The sequence below is a fragment of the Grammomys surdaster genome, unplaced genomic scaffold, assembly GCF_004785775.1.
Source record: "Grammomys surdaster isolate TR1022 unplaced genomic scaffold, NIH_TR_1.0 125940, whole genome shotgun sequence".
Classification (NCBI taxonomy): Eukaryota; Metazoa; Chordata; class Mammalia; order Rodentia; family Muridae; genus Grammomys; species Grammomys surdaster.
This window is the reverse complement of record NW_021620762.1, coordinates 2,752,594-2,775,348: the sequence shown is the minus strand read 5'-3', so window position 1 is coordinate 2,775,348 and position 22,755 is coordinate 2,752,594. Positions and strand designations below refer to the sequence as shown.

The window sequence follows — 22,755 nt, the reverse complement described above, 5'->3', positions numbered from 1 at the left end:
GGCGAACCACTCAGATGGCAGCCACTTTGATCCCAGGAATAAATCGCAGGAGAAAGCTGTGACTCTGTATTCCTGTCTCTATTGAGACCTGTAATGTTGCCCATGGCAGCCATCTGAGAACATGGCCACACCAAAGTGTATGCTCCATGGACAAAATGTACAGTGGCTCTCAAAGGCTTTCCAAGGAAAAGGACAAAACGTCGCCCTCTTTCCCAACATTAATGATGTATTGCAGTGATATTTTGAATACATTGAGTTAAATGTATTAATCCTCCCTATAACCTACCCCATTTTTTTTTTAAATTTGGCTTTTACTATTGGGGATGAAGTGCAGTCAGTAGCATGCCAGCCTACCATGTGTCCCGGATTCAATATCCAGTGCTCCATAAACCCCATGTGGTGATACAATTCAAGACTGGATTGGTAGAGGCAGAAGTTCAGTTCAAGGCCATCTCTGCCTTTTGTCGAATTTGAGACCAGCCAGAGCTACAGGAGCCCCTGTCTTAAAAATAAGTAACGAAGGAGCTGAAGAGATGGCTCAGCAGTTAAGAGCACTAGCTGCTCTTACCAAGGACCCAGGTTCAATCCCTAGAACCCACATGGTAGCTCACAGCCCTCCATGACTCCAGTTCCAGGGGATCTGATGCCCTCCTCCACCCTGAGCCTTGTGTGCCTGGTGTGCACAGGAAAGGATGTAGCAAAACACATAGAATTTAAAAAATTAAATTTAAAATAAGTAAGTCTGTGGCTTCTAGCATACTCGGTAATACAGGTGTCCATAGCACGAGTTGGATCTCTCTGAGAGAAGGTGGGAGGTCCACCAAGCTTGTTATCCCAACACTGGAGAGAAGGGTTAGGAGTTCAAGTCCTCTTCACCTATGGAACAACTTCAAGGCCAGTTTGAATTCCATGAGGCTTCACAAAACAAAATTCTATGGCACAAGCCAGTAATGGTGATATATTCTTTTTTTGTTGTTGCTTTTTTTTGTTTTTGTTTTTTCGAGACAGGGTTTCTCTTTATAGCCCGGGCTGTCCTGGAACTCACTCTGTAGACCAGGCTGGCTTCGAACTCAGAAATCCACCTGCCTCTGCCTCCCAAGTGCTGGGATTAAAGGCGTGTGCCACCACCGCCCGGCTAATGGTGATATATTCTTATAATTCTTCTATTTGAGAGGCAGAGGCAAGAGGACTGATGTAGAATTTGATGCCAAGACCCTGTCTAAACCAGAAAGAAACAAAAACAAATAGAAACTTAGTAGCACAGCTCAGAGGTACCAGTTAACAGGGCGGACCCCAGGTGCCCACTTACAGCCCCGTGAGACATGGGTTCTGGTCCTCTCTGCCCCTTGCCCCCCTTCTTTCTCTGTGGATCCAAACATTTGAAATCAGCTGAGTTAGTCCCTTTGCCCTGTGACAGGGCCCAGTGGCAGTGCGTTCATATCCCTAATCTGCAACTGGGCTGAAGTAGGGAGCTCACGTGAAGCCAAAGGGCCTGTGGTATCTGAGGAGGGTTGAGCAAACTGAGAACCTTATAGCACAGCTAAGTACAAGACCAACTAGGCCCCTGGGAAGTACTTGGCAAACAATGCCAGGCCTCAACTCCCCTTCAGCGGGCCTTGGCTCTTGGAAGCAGATGGTGGCAATTAGTTCTCTTTTCCCTGGAAACAGGAAATTGTCCTTGGTTTGCACAGAATCTGCTGCCTGACCTTTGGACAGCCTGAATGTCCTTCCTTCCCTTGTGCTCTCTGTTGCTGCAAAGCCATCCACCAACTGGGCCTGGAGAGGACAGCCAGGTGGGGGAGTTAGAGAGAGAAGCCTCCTTCCTTCAGTCAGACACACAAGGTTGGGCCCCAGGAATCCGAATGGCTGCCTGGCAGAGGTTCTTCTGGCAGTGTCTATAAAATGGAATGCCAGAAGAATCAAAGGTGGCACATCCCACCTGGCCGGGGCAACATGAAAAGTGTGTGGAAGGCGGACGCTGCTCTTCCTCCGGGGCCTTCTACACCAAGGGACTGGAAGCTGAGTTTAAAAACCTAACCGGAGCCGCCCAGGTTCTAATCACGGCACTCCAGAGACGAAACCATGGTGGAAGAATGACCTCCATACCCACACCACAGTATGTCAGCATGTGTGCACCCCTCCCCCCAGTAATAATAAATGTGTCATATAAAGTTGATTTTTGTTTGTTTTTTTTTTTTTGGAACCTACTCGAAACTAACAATCCCTCTGTAGACATCTGCAGAGCCCTTCCTGGGCAGAGGATGAGGCAGAGAGGAAGTCAGGCATGTATCCACTGGACTGGTGGGTTTCTGGCTTGCCCAGGAGTGTCCCTGACCATAGTTTCCCAGGCTGCGCAGACTTCTGGCAGCCATCACACAAGTGTGTCTAATGCTAAAGGAACAGCAGGTTAGACTTCCAGTTGGTGCTGTCAGGATGCAGGCAGCTTCCAATTTATTCTCTGGAGCCCTGGAGCATCGGTAAACCCTACAGCGAAATCTGCTTTCTATCTCCTTTGTAGCAACAACTGTCCTCAAAGAAGAAAAACACCTACTAAATCAAAAGCAGCAAATATCTTTGCTATTTTTGGGTATTTTCTTAGCCCTCTGAATGTTCAGAGTTGCAGACAGCAAGGGGCTACTCTGAATCCTGCCATCAACTAGCTTTCCCGTGAGGTTAGCCGTGTATGGTTAAGGCACGTGAGAGTGAGCAGGGCCCTTCTCTCCTGGACAGGATGAAGCCAGCAGCCTAGCTTTTAAGACCTTATTTTCCCATGGTCCAAGGGTTTCTTGCAAGCTGTCAGCTCACTGCTCTGGTGAGACCCTCCGTTGCTACAAGGAAGGGTGCAGGGGCCTGGCAATCTCCCTCTGCAAGCAGAAGTTCCAAAAATATCACTCTTGATATGAAGCACCGAGGGAGAGACATACATCAGGTAAGGGCATGATGGGAAATACAACCAGGAGTTTCTGAAGGACCCCTGCACCAGTGTCCCTTGTCCCAGCAGAACCCTCACTACCTCTTGCAGTGTCCCATTGGGTAGAAATATAGCCAGTGAGTGTTAACAGGGGCGGATTCTCCCTGGAGTCCTCTCAACTCAGGGAGACAGCAGACAGACAGGGAATCCTTCCAGGAGGAGACATGAGCCACAAGAGAACAGGGCCCATCTCCTGAGCCTGAGCTCTGTGATGCAGACTGCCTTAGTGTCCATGAATCTTGCCTGTATGAAAGTGTTTGTGAGCTGGCTAATTAGAGACCTCAGTCCTGACCCTTCCTAAACCTCTCCGACCACCCCTGCCCTCGACACACACACACACAAACACGCAAACTCTGGCACAGCAGTGCCTCAGAGCAATACAGAGATGCAGAGCCTCAGCCAGTGTGGCCTGGGACTGCAAGGGCAGAGGAGGGGAGGGGAGGAATAAAGGCCCAGCACTTCAGTGACTTGATGGTGGTAGAGCTCCTGCCCAGCATGGCCAAGGCCTGGGTCCCATCACCGATTCCAAAAGGAAATGTAGTGACCCCCAGCACTGCCTCAGTCCATCCAGGACACTGACCAGAGCCTTCAGGACTCTCTGGAGCTGTCAACCTGTGGCCATTCATCCTTCATAGGAAAGGTCAGAGGGGAGGGAGGGAACAGAGAGAAAAAAAGGAAACTCCTAAATCACAGGCAGATGCTGAAACTTAAACAGAACGAGCTCCCCGACAGCCAGAATCACGTGTACTGAACAGCTGCAAAGCGCCCCCACACTTTAGCCATTCCTCAGGGAGAAGGCAGTTCCTCTGAGCACCCCAGGCTAGCCCAGCATGTTTCTGTAACCCTTTCTAGATCTTCCACCCTTGGTGTGCATGCCGGGATCCATCCTCAAGAACACACCCTCAGACCCTCAGCCTCCGCCTGCCCTCACACTATCCAGCCTGTACTGGTCTGAACCACATAAAAGCAACATTTCATTCCTGGTGGACCTTTGCTTTCCAAAGGGACCAAGAGGTACCTGTGTAGTTCAGGTTTATGCTAGGTTTAGTCTTTCTTACATTAATTTTTGTGATGGCTGTTACTGAATCTGTCATGGAAATTAAAGAAAAGTATGTCCAAAGCAAACAGCCACAGGCAGAAGAGGAACGTGGAAGAAAATGCAGCAGCATCTAAATTCACAGATGAGGACACTGAAAACTGCCTCTAAGGCACACCTGGCATCAGCCGCATCTGGATACACACCTGGCATCAGCCCCATCTGGCTGCCAGGAAGGCAGTGTGCACTTGCCCTCGTGGTTATCGACCAGGTCCCGGGAGAGCTGGGTGTAGGGTGAGGGAGGACATGCAAAGACCAGGCACAGTCTCCATCATCTTTGCCTTTTAATACAAGATTTGGTTTCGTCATTTACGAGTGTGACATAGTTAAAAATAGAGCACTCTGCTTGTTCTCGGAGAAGGGGTAAGGCTGACCACAACTCTGGGTGACACTGCCCATGTTTCAGTCATTGACAAACTTCAGGAGACTCTGGATGCTCACAGTAAGGAGTCATTTCAAATCCATGGGACTGAGGACACATGACAAACACCCCCAAGCTCCCCAAGCCTGGTGTGGACCCCGAACACATACTGACCAAAAGTGATCAGCCATGGCTTACAAGGGCAGGACAGCAGCAGTCCCCAGAAGGCACAGGGGACACCGAGACCCTGACTCTGGGTCCAGAAGATGACAGGCTACAAAAGTAAGTCACAAACACACAAGATGAATGGCCTTAGGCTGAGGGTGCTGAGCTCTGCCCCAGCCGATGCAGGACTGGATTTAATGCCATGGAACCTGCCGGGTCTGTCTCAATACAGAGTAAGTCAGGACCTCCCTGCCCCTGAGGAAGAGCCTGGTTAGCTCCTGAAACCAAAGATGCCTTTGATGTAGCCTGTGAGGCCGCTCTTGGTCTTCTGCTCCAATTTGTCCTCAAGGGGTGGGAAGGCCACATGGTTGAGGGCCAGGTCAAAGAACAAAGGCTTGCAAGGGATGGGCTGGAATCCCGGTGGGAAGTGTACGAGGTTGGCTTGCTTGGTGACAAGGGAAGGGTCCAGGCAGAAGGTCTCAAACCGTTCAACCAGAGGCTGGAAGGCAGATCAGAATGTCAACCAGAAGGCCACAGTGGGTACCTGAAACCAAACCCGGGTCCCCTGCAAGAGCAGCAAGTGCTCTTCTAAGCCGTCTCTCCAGCCCTGCATCTTACACTAGTTACTGGCACAGAGTAACTTGGAGGGACCTTCCTCCACTTCCCTAGGGGATATGGACCATCACCAAGCCATTTGAATAGTTTGTGGGTGTCTGGGCAAGAAAAGGGAAGAAATAGGGTGGCTAGACCCAGGGACAGACCGCTCCCTGACCCTCAGATACCACAGCTGGGCTTACCGTATTGTCTCTGACTTGGGAGGAGGTGTCTGTTTGATGGGAGTCGTTTGCATCTGAAAATTCCACAGGGATTTAGTAAGAACAAGGACTTTGTACACTTGGCTTTTCATCAGTGGTAAATAGGGCTCTAAATCCCAAGTAAAGCTAGTCGGTAGGAACACAGAGAGGGATCCTCTATGGCCGACCCTCAGGAGCTGCAGAGTTCGGAGGATGCTAAGGGGAAGGGACAGTTTTCCAGATTGCTCTGCACAGCTCAGTGCCTAGCGTAGCAGGCAAAAAGGCTAGGAAATAGCAATCTTAAGAGATTAACTGAAAAAATGCTTCTTATAGTAAAATAGTGGTGTTCTGTGTAGAAGAGTGGCAGAACAGAGTCTGGGGACACAGCCAAGACTAAGGGGGTGGCTCACCCAGGATGGCTGCGGCCTGCAGCGAGCACTTCTCCGACCGCACTTGAGTGATGAGCTCTTGCACGTCAGGCAGGTCCTGCAGTAACAGAGAATTCATCACCAGCAGGCCAGGTGAGCAATAAGCCCCACAGGCCTGGGGTAGCTGATCCCACTGGGGTTTCTTAGACTTAAAAAATATGTAGGAGGCAGAGGCGGGCAGATCTCTTGTGAGTTTAAGACTAGCCTGGTCCACAGGAAAATTCCAGGACACAGAGAAACCCTTGTCTCAAAAACCAAGACAAGGATGGGCGGTGGTGGCGCACGCCTTTAATCTCAGCACTTGGGAGGCAGAGGCAGGCGGATTTCTGAGTTCGAGGCCAGCCTGGTCTACAGAGTGAGTTCCAGGACAGCCAGAGCTACACAGAGAAACCCTGTCTCGAAAAACCAAAAAAAAAAAAAAAAAAAAAACCAAACCCAAAACCCAAAACAAAACAAAAAACAAGACAGACAGACAGACAAACAAACAAGTCTCTATTTTTTAAAATGTCCTACTATAAAAAAGAAAAACAAAAAATCCAAACACATGCTGGGTCTGGTGGCTAATCCTAGCCCTTGGGAGGTAGAGGCAAAGAGAACCAAGAGTCCAAAGCCAGCCTCAGCCACACAGTGAGTTTGAGGACAACCTGGAGACCCCACCCCCGCAAACATCAGAAACCAATACCAACACTGCCCTGGCTTCTTCCAAGTGGGAAAGGCTGACACAGCTTGAGAACAACACCCGAATGAACAATGCTCTGCCTGCTGAGTTTGAATGCAAGCTGACACCCAGAGTGTACACACCTGTTAAACTTCAGGAGTACTCTGGGGTGGCCACTTGAACTTGCATTTGGCAAATTAAAGCCCTGAACCTTGGTAAGGGTAAAGGCTGGGCCAGCCACACCCCCAAGAACAAAGGTGGGTGTAGAGTCAGACTGTGAAATCCCCAGTGTCAATTCCAGATCTCACACCAGTCGGAGGCACTCTGATGGGGACACAGCTTGTTGAACTTTGCCAGGTGATTTCTGAGGACAGCACGTGGGGTTTGTTTCCAATCTGAGGACATATGTGGGGCCTGCTTCTCTTCAAGCAGCAGTGCAGTCCCCACCCTGTCTCTGCAGACAGGCTCTGCTGTGGCTCTGAGCTCGCTCTGCCGCCTAGACTACCTTCAAACTCCTGGTTCTGCAGCCTCAGCCTCTTCAGGGCAAGGGTTACGGGTGTGTCTACAGGAGCTGGCTGAAATGGCTTCTGTCATAGCTAAGCCCCCTTCAGGCCCAGAGCAGGGTAGGTTACAGTACAGTGACTCGGGGTGAAGGGAGAAGGAGGGCTGCCTTAGAAGCTCCCAGTGGCTGCACCCCCACAGCCCCTGTACCTCTCTGTAGCACTTGGAAACACGGGGAGGCCACCAGCTCACCTTCAGGCTGTTCTTGAAGGCTCCACCCTGAGAACTCACTTCATTTGCATATTTGAGAACTCTGTCATACAGGACGAGGGCTTCGCTCCACTTCTTCACCAGCACATAGGACTGAGCAATGAAGAAACACCTGACGGAGAGAGAGAGTCACCTTCTAAAGCCAACAGTTGCCCAACACCAGGGCTGTCCTTTCTGGCAGGCTTAATGTTAAAGCTGGAAACAGGATTTTTAACTCTGGATCATCGCCTGCAAAACCCTACCCTAACACTTTGCAGGCACGCTTCCAAGTGTCCCAGCAATTTCAGATGGCTCTGCAGGTACAACACGAGCCACTGTCTTTCACTGACTGATGTCAGAGGAGGCAGCTCCCCAGGATGGTGGCGACTAGAGGAAGGCGAGAGAGGAGTGCTCACTGGACCCAACAGAACCCTACTCGTCGCTGTCTATGTGTCTACACCATAACTATCTATTCATCTCTGACTGTATCTTTTCAAAAAAAAAAAAAAAAAACCCACACCAAAATTCTACAGGGCCAACAGAGCTTTAGTGCTGCCCTTGATATACACAGCAGGAGGAGCAAAGACTGGGCACCCTAGGGAGACTGGGAGATGACATGCACACTCCTCTGCCATCCGCCTAGCCCCGTCCTTGTACACAGTCACTTTCAGATGAGCCAGCCACACTAAGACTCAGCTCTTGGTGTGAGGAGCTGAGGTGCTCGGTTTTACCCAGTTCAGCTCAGGCTCCCTGACCCGGCTGCTCTACTTTGTCAATGCCTTTACAACGTGTCGCTCTCTCAGAGCTTCTACTGGACAGAAGAAGAGACAGAAACTAAGGCTAACCCCCAAGTCTTAGATGAAGAACTCTGAAAACTCATGGCTGCCATCCTTGCTGAGGATGTCCTTTAAACATAGTGGGCCGAGTGTCCCCTGCAGAGCCAGGCAGCATAGCTAACTGTAGGTGACCTGTGGGAGCCACGAGCCAGGAAGCTTAGTGCTGGAATGCAGGGTAGAGACTTCTAATCCTGAAGGATGTTACCTGTAAGCTTTGAACACCAGGGTCTTGAGACCTATCTCTTTCTGGAAGGTTCTGTCCTCCTCTAAGCCAGGAAGCTGCAGCAATTCCACCAGATTCTGTACAATAGATGGAACAAGAAAACCTATGAGAAGCCCCAGGCTGATCTTGTCAGAAGATCTTTCGGGAACAGATAAAAGGCAGAGAAAAGGAGAGGCCACAGTCAAAGGGACTGGAAGTCAGTGGCGTGGCCTGGCAGCAGTGTACTCGGTGCCACCAAAAGCACACTTGTCCCTTACCACTCAACCCATCTCTCACCAACCTTCAGAGAATTTCTGGACCACATGGACGGGAAAATCTGCACTTCAGATGGGTCCACTCACTTGACAGTGACAAGCAGCTTGTGTATGCATGTACTTACATGTATGTACACGTGTTCATATGCACATGGAGGGCAGAGGTCAAAACTGGGCATTTTCCTCAACTGTTCTCTGCTTAATTTTCCTTCCTTCCTTTCTTTCTTCCTCTTCTTTTGAGACAGGGTGTCTGTATTATGTAGCCCTGGCTGTCCTGGAGCTCACTATGTGCACAGACCCAGCTGCCTCTGCCTCCCCAGTGCTGGGATTAAAGGCGCACACCTCACACCCGGTGTCATCTTCTTCTTTTCAGATGTTTTTACTTATGTGTATGTGTTTATGTTTCCCACATGTGCAGTGCCCAAAGAGACAGAAAAGGGTTCTAGATCCTCAGGACCTGGAGTTCAGGTCATTGGGAGCCATCTGACTTGAGTTCTGGGAACAGGTTGTCTGAAGAGGAGCAAGGGTGCAGGGTCTATCTATGCAGCCCAGGCTGGCCTAGAACTCAGAGCTCCACCTGCCTCTGCCTCTGGAGTGCTGAATAAGAGTGTGTGCCACAAAGCTTTGCAATTGTCTTTAGCACTTTCTTTTGTAATTATTTTATATATGTGAGTACACTGTCGGTGTCTTCAGACACACGAAAAGAGGGCATCGGATCTTATTGGTGAAGGGGGCGGTTCTAATGCTAAGGTCCTATTCCTCAGTTGGTTCTTGATCCATCAATATCTTCTTTGAACCAAGAAGGTGTGTCTTTTATCCTCCGATTCAAGGGAAGTCAGGTGAGGGCTGGTAGTGTGGTCACCTCCCGGAGCTAAAGGTGGTAGCGTAAAACTACAGAGAACACATTACAGATGGTTGTGAGCCACCATGTGATTGCTGGGAATTGAACTCAGGACTTCTGGAAAAGTAGTCAGTGCTCTTAACCACTAAACCATTTCTCCAGCCCGGCACTGTTGTTGTTAAAAAGTAATTTTATTTTATTTATTTGTGTGTGTGTGTGTGTACATGTGTGTGGAGGCTACGGAGGCCAGAAGAGGACGCTGGACTCCCTGGAGTGACCTAGCTGTGAACCACCCACAGTGGTGCTGGGAACCAACTCCTGTCCTCTGTAAGAACTGATATTACTCTCAATCACTGAACCCCATCCCAGATCACAGCAAGCACTCTGAACTGTGGAGACAGCTCTTTAGACCCCTCCCTCACCTTATTTTTTGAGATACTCTCTCACTAGCTTTGCTAGACTGTTTGGCTACCAAGTCCCAGGGCTTGTCCTGTCTTTACCTTCCTAGTGCTGGGATTACAGGTCCTCGCTGCTGGATGTTGAGTGAGGATCCACACTAAGGTCCTTGTAGCAAGTCCTCTGCTGAGCCACCTCCCCAGCCCCTAATCTGTTCATTTTTCTGGAGACTACACAGCCCTGACTGACCTCACACCGGGTTTACAGGAGGCAAGCTTACTAACTGGCCAGCAGGTTAACACAACACGGATTCAGGTCTCTGGATGCCCTAGCACTGTAGGGCACCTTACATGGAGAAAGTACTAAGTGAATGCCTGTAGGTGCACGAGTATCTACGCCTCAAAGTGCCTGAGATATTGAATACTAGGCTGTGAATGACCTCAAGACCTTTCTTTGTCTTCCACCAGCTACTAGTAGCCCTAGGCTCTCAAAAGCTCTTCACTATCCAGATCATTTGTGTTCAACATGGCAGAGGATAGTCCCCAGGGGTTACCTGCAGAATGATGTCATAGAGCCGGATGAGGTCCTGAGGCCTGGGAGAGCGCTTGCTGTCATCGTCTGGCTGCGGCTGCAGCAGAGCCCTGTGCAAGCCTTTCGCCATGCTCTCGTTCCGCCTGATTGCTGTGGACAACTTGATGTAGGTCAGGTAGCTGCAACGTACCACACAGCGGCGCAGGTTACACACGAGCAAGCCCATCCTCTGGGAAGGATACTACACTGACGTGGGACGGATCTAGGGGTGGTGGGGTGCTGAGTATCACAGGCAGGGCCATCTGACCCTTCACACCCTTTCCCAAAGCCACAAGCTCCCAGTTTCAGAGGACATTGCTAGTCCTCAGACAGCAGCAGCCAATTCTGATGGTCAGCTGCTGGGCTGTGACACAGGGGCTACGCTGTCACCGTGGCCCCACTCACACTAGTCACAGGAAGACCACACATGGATGAGAAGTGAGAAGGCACAGAGAAGACCCAGCTCAGTGGACGAGCACAGAGCAGGGAAGGGCACGGCTACACCAGGCACATAAGTGAGCAGGTCAAGGCAGCTACGTTTGAGAGAGAAGAGAAGTAGATGTGCAAAGAATGTTAAAGTAACCGAGTAAGCTGAACCTGAGAAACAGGTGATGGGTGCGGGAGAGATTTCCCTAAAAGATTTTCCTGTTACACACCATTCATGAAAACACAAAAACTACCTGATTCCTGATGCACCACTTGCGCCCCAAAGCTGCCCTCTCAACCACGGACATCTCGGGAGAGTGGAAAGCCACACCCTGAACCAGCCAGCGCTGAAGGTGGGAAGGCCCCACATGCCCTCAGTCTGAGTGGAGGTGAGGGGTCAGAGGCCCGGCTCCAGGTCAGGTGAGCTCAACTCTGACTCTGGGCTCTAAACTACACAGGAGCGTCCTTCTCCCCAGGCTGACTAAATAGATAACATCTATGGTGAACTCTGCGCAATATGCCAAGGACCTGAGTCATCTGACAGTCAGTTTGACATCTACAAATACCAAACCCCCAAGAATGGAGACCAAGTGTGACGGGGGGAGGTGGGGGGGGGGGGAGAGAGAGAGAGAGAGAGAGAGAGAGAGAGAGAGAGAGGGCGCGAGCGAGCGTGTTTGGTGGCAAGCAGGCACACAAGCACAGGGCCCTGGGGAAGACAACGACTGTGTTACTGCACAAGTAGCAGCAGTAGCAGCAAATGCAGAGGGAAGGAGAACCAGCCACCAGGCCGACAGGGTGGCCAGTGCCCGCACAGAAGAAGCCAGGCAGACCCTGGTCTCCACGGAGGCTGGCAGGTGGTAAACGTGAAAGGGACTGCAGAGCCTGGAGAGGAAGGGAGTGAGCCCTGGGTCACAGAGCTTCCAAAGTCACTGCCGGAGGCCAGCTGTGCCGGAGGCCGGCTGTGGCAGTTCATACCTCAAATTCCACCATACTCAAGACAAAGGCACAAGGAGTCCCAAGAGTCTGAGACCAGCCTAGGTCACCAGTGAGATCTTGCACACGCACCTCAAAAGCAAGGCTGGAGCCATCCATAGACTAGCTTGAGAGAAGGAGAGACTGGCAGGGATGCACTGCTCCATTCACCTGGGCACCTCATGCGTGAGGGGATGGCAGAGACAGGAGGATCTCTATGACTCTGAAGCTAGCCTGGTCTACACAGTGAATTCTAGGATAGCAAGGGTTATGCATTGAGACTCTGCCTCAATAAACAAGCAAACAAAAAGGAAGATAAGGGCTCAAGAGTTAGACAGGTGCTTAAAAGCACTGGATGCTCTCGCAGAAGACCAGGGTTAGATTCCCAGCACCCACTTGACAGCTCACAACCATCTGTAACTCCAGTTCAGGGGACTCAACATCCTCTTCTGGCCTCCAAGAGCAGCAGGGACACATGTGGTGCACAGATATGCGTGCAGGCAACTGTATATATAAAATAAAGTTTAAAAATGTAAATGCATATAAACACACACACACAAGTCAACCTCACCTGTGCAGATACTGGAGATTCGATACCTTCCCCGACTCTCCATCAAGGGTATAATCTCTCTGTTTCTGGAAAGGTAAAAAAGGTAAAAAGTAAAACTCTTGGCCTTGGCTCTCAGTACCCTTCAACTACTGTGGGCCATAAAATTCTTTTCATAGAGCCACAAATTCTATCAAGTGCCTGCCATGTCCTCAGAAATCAATGAAGAGAAGGGCAAGATTACCCCATTGCCACTGACAGCCAACACCGGGCCAGGACTGAGAACACTGACAACAGCCAAAGAGGCTTCCTGTCCTCTGCTCCCTGTCCTGTCCCAAGCTTTACAATCAGCCAGTCCTGTCAGGTGTGGCACACACACCTGCAGTGCTAGCTAGCACAAGACTGAGAAAGGAAGAGCCTGAGTTTGTTTACGGTCCGGGAACTTAGTGAGATCTTGGCTCAAACTATTTTATCTTTAAAATACTCACAAGACTTGACTAGCATGCACAAAGCCCTGAGTTTAACGTGTAGAACCACAAAACAAAACAAAACAGTGAGACCAGAACCCTGCTGCTGGCTCTGCTACCATGGCCTACTGTAGGCTCTGTGACCACAGCTTCACTGTAGGCTGTGACCACAGCTTCACTGTAGGCTGTGATCACGGCTTCACTGTAGGCTGTGACCACAGCTTCACTGCTTTAGACCCAAACTCTACGATCGATCCCTGTGTGCCTGGTGCCGTCACACCTGAGCAGGGCTGAGGACCAGTCCCCTAAGCCTCCCACATCCTTGATCTCCAGCATCCATGGAGATGTTACTGCACACGGTAGAAGATACTCTGGGTGTGAATATTTAAGTGATTTTTAATTACCAACCGAGCAGTCCTCCTGCCTCAGCCTACAGAATGTCACAATTAAAGGTGAGCACCACCTCAACTTTATAGCCATCTCTGTATAAGTTAAAATGACATTTAAGAACAGGTGGAAACCAGTCATGGCTTCAACTTCTGCAAACCTAGCATTCCACAGGCTGAGGCAGGAGGCAGGAACTGGAATCCATCTTGGGCCATACAGTTAGACTCTGCATCAACAGAAAACCAACAGGTGGGATCATCTATAGGGGACCCCACAGGAGGGAGACACTAGGGTGTGGTAAAAAGTGGTTTTTAGGTTTTCAGTCCAGAGGCCTGGAAGGATCCCAGTAATGGCACCATTAGGAAAGGTGGCACCCCTGGAGACAAGCGGCTGGGACCACTGGATGGCTCAAGAATGGCCGAGAGAATGAAGTGTTAACCGGAGCCCAGAGGCCTCTGCTGCTTACAAGCTGATCACATCTACAAAGAGCCCAAGGCCAAGTGATGACCTCTGGGAGCACCCCTCACCCCCAGGACAGCACAGACTGGACAGGACAGAGGACCCAGCACGAGGCAGGAGATGGGCTGACCTGATCGGGCTTGAGCTCCTCCCTCACAGCCTGGAGGGCGTCTCGGCACTCACTGAGCATGGACTCGAACAGACGCTCCTTTGTTTCTTCACTTTCAGCCTACACAGTGGGAAAACGGACCAAGAGACTGTTTCAAGCAGGCTGGAAGAAGGGACAGGAGTAACACCTCCATCCTCCCCGCACATGCACACTCTCCTTCTGTGTGTATGTGCATAAGTACAGGGGCCCAAAGAGGGTGTCAGATCCTCTGGAGCTAGAGCTGTGAGCCACCCAACAGTGTGCTGGGATCTGAACCTGGGTCCTCTGAGAGCAGCAGATGACTGTAACTCCAACCCTCCCGGCCCTTTCAGGAATCAGTGTGCTCACTGCAATGGGAAGGACAGTGAGAACTCCAGCACACTGAGAAGAGCCACGTCTGCAGGCATCTCAGCTGCCAGGGACCTGGTATTCTGTCCTCCATCGCTCAACCTACCTCCAATGACGCCACCGCTGCTAAGGGCTGTCACCTAGCACCCCTGGAGAAGCCTACAGATCCCCTGAGGATGCTGCTTCCCCACAGGGAAGACAACACACCAGAGATCTTCCCTTTTCCGTTGTTAGGCTGTTACATGCCAACACAACTGTCCTTTTACTGCTAACACTCCCTGCCTAGATGAAAACACGGCCCTCCCCCTCCCCGTCCCAGTGACCGACAGATAGATGTACAGCTCCACCAAAGTTCACTTACAGACCAGTGTGGGAGGGGCTACAGACAGGAATGGTTGACCTTAAAGCTGCCATGCTGGAAGGTCTGCACCCCACAGGGATGATGACTCCTCCAAGCCTGAGGAGACAGGGTCCCCACCCTTAGCTTTTCCCCAAGGCCCCGTGCTATTACGGCAGAACTGCAGACAACTTGCAGACAACTGGAGGGAGGGGTGGCTGGACACTCAGGTGAGTCCTAGAACCCTGCTGGTACCCTCCTTCAGTGAGGGGATATGGGTAGTCAGCAAGTCCATCTATGACAACCTTCTGTGAGCAGGCCTGTCCAAACACCTAAAGAGGGCATCATAGGGCTCGGAAGCTATGTCTGCAAACCTTTACAGTATAAGCCAATCTGCAGTTTCTGGTTTCTTTCAGATTCGAGCAAGAGACAATATCAATCAATATCTAATCAATATCCAACCAGAAAGACAGTTCTCCTAAATCTAAGATTAAGTTGTCTTCTCTAGACATTCGGGGTCCAATGTTGTACACGGCCAACTCTTTGAGAACAACTTCTGGCCAGGAAGGGTTGACAAGAAAGAGGTGACAGTCTTTGCACAGTACTAGGCGTCACTCTCGCTACGCCGCTTGGACAAAAAACAACGTGATTCATTAACTGAATGCCTGCCACACCATGTTGCGGACCTAAAGAATCTGACCAAGCAGGGAAGCCACAAAAGGCAGAAAGCACATGGCCCTGTGGCACCGGCAGACCCACTGAAGTGAAAGCACAGCATTCCACGGTTATGTTTGACTTTCCACAGAACAAACAGGTAACCTGAAAAAAAATCTGCCTTCAACTGGCCTCTCAGGAACCACAGAAGACCCGCCCACCCCCGTGAGAGGTGAAGGAGCTCAGATAAAACTTTCTGAAGATCCCTTGTGGTTTTCGTACTTTCTAGTGTAAAGACATCTCTGTAAATTGCCCAATATATACCACAGACACTTTCTGTAACTTCCCTGTCCCTCACTAACTTGGGAAAAAAATCAGGGACATGGCCTTCCCTAACTTGAAGGCAAACAAGGCCCCATCAGCTCACTTCCCACCAGAGCAGTTGTCCAACAGATGTGCAGGACGCACATGTGCTCTAGCCACGGTCCACCATGCAGTGGACATCAGCGGGGGCGCTGCTGGGACTAAACACCTCCGTCCTTTACAGAGAACAAACATGACAAGGTGCTGTGTCCACTGCGACCCCAGAGAAGATTCCTCTCCATCAGCTAATCCGACTCTGAGGTTTCAGTGGAACTGTGAAAACTGAGTTAATATAGGTGAACCCCCATAGAGCCATTTAAGGACTGGGACAGTCACCACAGAAGGGGTCAGCCCTAGAAGCCAAAAATACACGGCAGCACTGCCTCAGATGGGTGGGGTTGAACTGCCTGGCAATGGGCAATAAATGAGGATCTGTCTTCTGTCTTATTGGTAGGAAAGTTCAAATTTAAAAATCAAAGGATGTCAGACCCCTAAGCCTCGGCACTGGCTCTTTGGTTGCCTTGGCACCAGAGTGCTGAGAACAAACTTCCTACGCTCCCTCACATTCTGTCTCAGTAAGGATTTATGAAGATATTCCACAACAACCAAGGAAAAGGTCTGTCTGAAGGGAAGGACTTAGTGGGATGTTTTCCATGTGCCGCCCACACTGCTGAGTGACTCAGAGACCACCAGTATCTGAGAACTTGCCACAGATCTTCCCGCCTAGGGCAAAAATGTTTCCAAACAGGAAGTCTTCATGTATTTACTGCTCTCATTTACACTAGAACCTATACTTGATGCCAAGATGACTCCCGAAAGGAGACACGCCTTTCAACATGCAGGGGCAGGACTCCTCACTTCACAGCCCAGCCTGGCATATCTGCTGCCGAGCCAGTACATAATGGCACTCCTGCATAAGAATGTGTGGCCCAGCTAGACCCTGTTCCCGGTGTGCCAATGGCACAGTGTCTGAGCCTAGGAATGATGACTGCCTACTAGTTTCAATCAATCAAAGAAACTTCGAACATTCGGGGTGTGCCTCAGGCTTCCTTCTCCACCGATGCTTGTAGGCCAGCCCCTGCAAGGACATGCTGCGGGATCTCTGCTACTACAGATACTCCTGGGTTGTTTTCACTGTTTGACAGGAATTTTGGGGAGATGGTGGCGTGTGACTAAGAGACACACAGGCAAGCCTGGCCACATTCTCCACCACACCCACGGGAGAATCATGGGGACAGGAACCAAGTCTCACCCAGCTTGAAAGAGACGTCCAGAAGAAAAAAAAAAAAAACACAAGGAAATAAAGGTTGGTTTTGTTGTTGTTTTCCTTTTAAGAAAAAGGGGGAGAGGGGCTGGAGAGATAGCTCAGTGGTCAAGAGCACTAGCTGCTCTTCCAGAGGTCCTGAGTTCAATTCCCAGCAACCACATGGTGGCTCACGACCATCTGTAATGTGATCCGATGCCCTCTTCTGGTGTGTCTGAAGACAGCAACAGTGTACTCACATATACAAAATAAATAAATCTTTAATTAAAAACTTGGAGCCGGGCGGTGGTGGCGCACGCCTTTAATCCCAGCACTTGGGAGGCAGAGGCAGGCGGATTTCTGAGTTCGAGGCCAGCCTGGTCTACAGAGTGAGTTCCAGGACAGCCAGGGCTATACAGAGAAACCCTGTCTCGAAAAACCAAAAAAAAAAAAAAAAAAAACTTGGAAACTTTTATTTTAAAAAAGATGAGTTGGGGGGGGAAATATAAATACTGTCCATTCTACTCAGACTTCCACAAGCTGGGTGAGGTCACCTGGTGAAGGGGAAGCTTCATAACCAAGTTCAGTCATTGGGATTCCCATGGTGGAAGGGGCTGACTTTTCTCAGGCTGTCTTCTGACACCAGCTGTGTGCTGTGGCACACACAGCTCCCCCATCCCCACAAAAGCACATTTAAAATGTAGTAATAAATAAATGTAAGAAACCAAATGAAAACAGGGTTGTTGGTTCCCCTCAGCATTGAATGGGGTATAAATGACCAAACATGCAAATGCTTCAGATCGCTCCAAAGGACCTGTCCGAAGTAACCTCACAGCACCACTGAGGACTGAGCAAGGATTAAGAATATAAAATGAAGCCAGATGTGGTGGCACATGCCTTTAGTCCCAGCACTCGGGAGGCAGAGTTTGAGGCCAGCCTGGTCTACAGAGTGTGTTCCAGGACAGCCAGGGCTACACAGAGAAACTGTTTCAAGAAATAAAACAAACGTATGCGCAGGCACACAGAGCACATTAGACATCGGGAATGAAGGGTGGCATATTTGATCCCAGTTCCTTCTCCTCTCGACTTTCCAACTGCCAATTCAGTACTTCTACGTTATGAAGATCGCTACCAGGAAGAAATCAGCTAGGACAACCAAAATGGCATTCTATTTCCTAGACAGTGGAGGGACCAGTATCAACTGAGACATCAAACCTGAAGTAGCCTGCATCGCTAAGGTGTAGCTAAGGCATAGGTACTCTTGAGTCCCTGAATGAAGACCAACAAAAACCACCCAGGTGTCCCCTAACCAAGTTCCCACCTGTGCAGTTTCTACTGCGCGTGTCCTAACGTCCAGTCTGCTGAGGAGCAGCTATGCACAACCAGTGAGAACCTCAAGCACAGACTGCTGGCTACACTCCAGACTCATGCTCAACACAGAACCCTGGACCAACTCCCGCACACATGTTTAGTAAGGGAGAGGGAAGTGCTGGGTCTGTCGGCACTCCCCTTTAATCCCAGGGTTAGAGGCAAGCCTGGTCTATGTAGAGTTCCAGGCTAGCTAGGACTACTCGGTGAGAGTTCAGTGAGAAAATCACTCACTCCATGTTGCATGAAGAAGCCCCTGTATGATTTCACAATTAAAAAGTAGGGCTGACAAGATGGCTCAGGGTAAAGAAGTTTACCCCCAGCAATGGCAGCCTTGATAACCCTAGTTCCATCCCTAGAACCCACATAAAGAAAAGGAAAACCCAACCGCACAGAGTCCCTTCTGACTGCCACGTACTGACACACACCAGAGCTCCTGAGTACAGATGGCAGTGCACACACACGTACATGCACACTACTGGCTTGGGATACACCAGAGCTCCCGAGTACAGGTGGGAGTGCATACACGCTCGTTCGTGTACACACACGCACACACACACACTGCTGGCCCTTAGGTGACAGAGCAGCCCCACTGCAGAGCTTGTGCTCCTGTCGGCAGCTCCTTCTCCTCCTCAGAAAAGGCTTTAAGTAAGACCAGAAGAAACCAGTACGCGCAGAGGGCCCAAGCTGTCAACGCTGCCATCCTGTGGTATGCCAAGCACTCACTTTTATAGCAGGAGGCTGAACAAAAGCTTTAAAAGAATTAAAATAACTATTCACTCAGAAAACAGACCAGACCTACTTATTTTATTTTAAGACAGGGTGTCACAGTGTGGCCCTAGATGGCCGTGAACACACAGAAATCTGCCTGTTTCTGCATCCCTGGTAGTAGGATTATAGGGTGCTTGCCACTAAGCCTGTAGATCTGAATTCAATTCCTAGAAAACACACAGTGGAAGGAAGAAACTAAGCCCTTGTAAGGTGTCCTCTGACTTTCACACGTGTATATGTGGCCCCACACATGCTGAAGAACTAAAATATAAGAAAAACTTAAAACTTAACACAGTGTTCTTAGTTTGAAAACTCTATTCTCAATAGTAATTAAAAACACAGAAAAAAAACTTTTGATCCCAGCACGTGAGAGGCAGAGGCAGGTAGAGACAGATAGTTCTGGGAGTTCAAGGCCAGCCTGATCTACAATTCGAGTTCCAGAACAGCCATTGCTACACCAAGAAACTATCACAAAAGGAAAAAAAAAAAAAAAGGCAGGGGAAAAGGCAGGGGCAGGTGTGGTACCCTGGCCTTTAATCCCAGCACACAGGAGGCACAGGCAGGCGGGCCTCTGTGAGGTTGACACCAGCCTGGTCTACTTAGCAAGTTCCAGCTTCAGAATTCGAACCTAGCTCAAATAAAACAAAACATGGAGCAGGGCTGAGGTGCAGCTCCATGCCAGAGCAGCTGCCTAGCATGCTTTAGGGTCTGGGTCTGATCTCAGTCCTGCAAAACCGGAACCAACCAGACAACAAAACCCCTTCACATAGCAAAGCTTTGCTGCTTCGTCACTTAGGGTGCTATGAACCCCGTGCATGTGAGACTGATAACAGATGACACGCAGGCTTTAAGAGGCACACCTGCTATTATCCGCACGATGAGCCGGACAGTAAATAAAGCATACTCACCTCACTCTGTAAACACACAGTTAAACTCCTGACTAGATGAGCTGACAACGGTTGGCTAGATTTTCTTTTTCATTTACTCAAGATTGGAATCTGGTCACTTCACTTGTTTTCTTCCTGATATTCTCTCACATGCGTGCACGTGCTGCCCCTGAGCTGTGCCCTAGCCCCTGAGCTGACTTACAAGTGTCTATCCAGATATTAGCCCTCAGTCACAAAAAATCCCGCCACAGGTTATGTGTGTGAACCCACTCACAAAACAAATAAACGTAAAAAACTAAAGTTAACTCTCCAGTCCTCTGGTTTAAGATAACAAACTTCCTGGTGCTGTTGGATCACTCCACTTTAGGCAAAGGAAAAGAAGGTGGCAGACAGCACACAGCAGCAGCCAGCACGTAAGGAAATCCTTCAATTGCTAAAGAGCTGCTTCCAACCCAGAGCAGCCACGGAGGAAAGCGGCTGTCAAGTCTGGATGCTGACATCCTCATCAACACAGGCCGCAGTGCAGGCTCCAGCAAATGCCAGGCTTTATCGACTCCTGACCTGAGAGGCAGCGCACCTCACTGTTTTCACAGAGGCCCTTCACGTCCTGTGGAAGAGCTCTAAAGGGCCACACTGTTGCCTCCAGGACCCTATCTGTGGGGCTACATCTGCTTGTTCACGATGACAAACAGGTAATTATGTCAATAAGTAGCTTCAAGTACAGCTTTGCATGACCAACATGTGCAGACCACATACAGAACCAGATATTCTGGTTCACCCAGGCTCTTGTGAATGGCCCAGGAATGAAGGGTGGCCCTGAGGGCAAGGAGGTGGGGACAGCAGGTCAGACTCCAGGCCTGACAGCAGCTGCACCCCCTGCTGCCCCAGAGTACCCCTCTGTGGTGAGCCAGCCTCTTAGAGCTCCTTTCCCCATAACTGTCACTGTAAATCTACCCCATAAATGTAACTCCTTGATACCTGACTTCACAAAGATGACCTTCAAATACACAAGGGCCCCTCCTCACCTGGACAATAGCGGCTTCATTGTCGGCCAGTCCCAGTAAGAAGATCCTCACTTTGTCAATCTTCACGGGAACCGTCCTGCCCCTCCACTCCACCTCACTCATGGTCGCCGCCTGCTTGGCTCGAGTCTGAGTGATCAAGGCCTGCACAGTAGTGTCTAGAGGTTAGAGCTCTGACAGTGACTCTGTCACAGGCGCAAACAGGACACCTGTCAGCCACCCCTTCTACAGCCAAGACGGTACACACTAGGGCATGCAAAATCCTCACTTTCAACCTTTCCCTGGTATCGTCAATTTTAGCTTATGGAAAGTCAAAATTCTTCCCCCAGTTTTTAAATGCCTTACTTTTTCTATGAACCTGTGTTACTTACTCAGAGAGGAAATAGGTTGCCAGATATAATGGCTCACAATCCCAACACTTACAAGGCTGAGGCAGGAGGACTACCATAAGTTCAAGATGAGCACAGGTTATAGACCAAGCTCACACATACATTAATGTGTAAATATTTAGGGAAAAGGTTTCTAGGAGTGGTGGCACACACCTGAATCCCAGCACTCAGGAGGCAGAAGCAGGTGGATTTCTGAGTTCAAGGACAGCCTGATCTACAGTGTGAGATCCAGACCAGCCAGGGCTACATAGTCAGATTATAAATCAAGTGTAGTGACATATGCCTTTGATGGCACTCAGGAGGCATAGCTGGGTAGACCTATGATTTGCAGGCCAGCCAGAATTACAGAAAAAAGGCCAACACACACACACAATACACACACACATGCATGTTGATAGTAGACATACATATAAGTTAAATACTTAAAATATATAAGGAACACCTTAATGTAGCTATAACTACAAATACACATACACTAACAGTAAGTCTCCCCAGAGACTGGATTATGTATTATGTCTAGACTCTTCCAAACCACCTTTCACAACATATGCAACTTAGCTTACCTCAAGTTTCTCAGCAAGGAGCCCTTCTGTGCCCCCAGATCTCAGTCTCATCTGCATGAGCTCATTGATAGCTGACTGGTCCCCTGAGAGAGAGAGGAGGGATCATTTAGGGTTTTGTGCTTTCTTGACAGCCCTCAATTTAGTTCAGATTGACAGTTCCCTCCCCTTTACTGAAATGGAGCACACAGAGGCCCTCAGCACCATCAGCTCTGAAGATGAGTCTTTTCAATGGCTAACAGCGGTGGCTGACAGCGGTGGATAGACATCCTCACACTGGTCTAAGTTCTCAAGAGCTCAATGTCAAGCTGACCCTAAGATGAACTGTGGACTCCGAGAACCGATGGTCTGTTAATGACGGCTCCACTGTACAACAGCACTACCCCAGGGCTGGAGACGCTCAGCAGTGAGAACATTGCTCTCTCACACAGGATCCTACAGAGGATCCAGGGGATCTGATACCCTCCTCTCGCCTCCTTAGCTGACAATGCACACAAGATATATAAACTGGGTTGACACACAGACACAAATATTAAACATCTTTCAGGAAAAAAGTCCCACTCTGTGGGAGACAATGGGAAGGAGCTTGTGCAGGTTTCAGCTCAGAGAGAACATAATTCTCTCATCTTTCACTTAGATTTACTGTATACCTGAAACGCCTCCAAAAATGTCAGATAACATTGGCTCGAAATTCTAAACTGTTCTTGGCTAGTGGAGAAGACAGAGGGCTGCAAACAGAAGCCGAACAGCCAAGGTCTGTAGACTGGAGTGGGGGTAAGACAGATCTCCGTCACTGTCTGCGTGCGAGTGTGCATGTGTGCGCGTGTGTGGTGTGTGTGGTGTGCGTGCGTGTGTGTGGTGTGTGCGTGTCCGTGCGTGCGTGTGTGTGGTGTGTGCGTGTCCGTGCATGTGTGTGTGTGGTGTGTGTGTGGTGTGTGTGGTGTGTGTGTGCGTGCATGTGTGTGTGTGGTGTGTGTGTGCGTGCATGTGTGTGTGGTGTGTGTGGTGTGTGTGTGCGTGCATGTGTGTGCATGTGTGTGTGTGTGCGTGGTGTGTGTGCGTGC

At 49.8% G+C, this 22,755-nt stretch overlaps 1 protein-coding gene across 1 annotated transcript in view; it reads right to left on the bottom strand.

Annotated features, from left to right (window-relative positions):
- Nucleotides 1–4,334: 4,334 nt before the first annotated feature.
- Nucleotides 4,335–22,755, bottom strand: part of Srp68 (signal recognition particle 68) — a 29,736-nt gene continuing 11,315 nt past the window's right edge. Inside the window, exons 7-16 of the mRNA XM_028752835.1 lie at nucleotides 21,695–21,777; nucleotides 20,746–20,886; nucleotides 13,732–13,830; nucleotides 12,313–12,377; nucleotides 10,327–10,483; nucleotides 8,265–8,359; nucleotides 7,227–7,356; nucleotides 5,798–5,873; nucleotides 5,391–5,443; nucleotides 4,335–5,092 (exon numbers count right to left, since the gene is read on the bottom strand). Of these exons, the coding sequence (XP_028608668.1) occupies nucleotides 4,865–5,092; nucleotides 5,391–5,443; nucleotides 5,798–5,873; nucleotides 7,227–7,356; nucleotides 8,265–8,359; nucleotides 10,327–10,483; nucleotides 12,313–12,377; nucleotides 13,732–13,830; nucleotides 20,746–20,886; nucleotides 21,695–21,777 (1,127 nt within the window). The 3' untranslated portion in view covers nucleotides 4,335–4,864. The remainder of the gene's footprint in view (nucleotides 5,093–5,390; nucleotides 5,444–5,797; nucleotides 5,874–7,226; nucleotides 7,357–8,264; nucleotides 8,360–10,326; nucleotides 10,484–12,312; nucleotides 12,378–13,731; nucleotides 13,831–20,745; nucleotides 20,887–21,694; nucleotides 21,778–22,755) is intronic.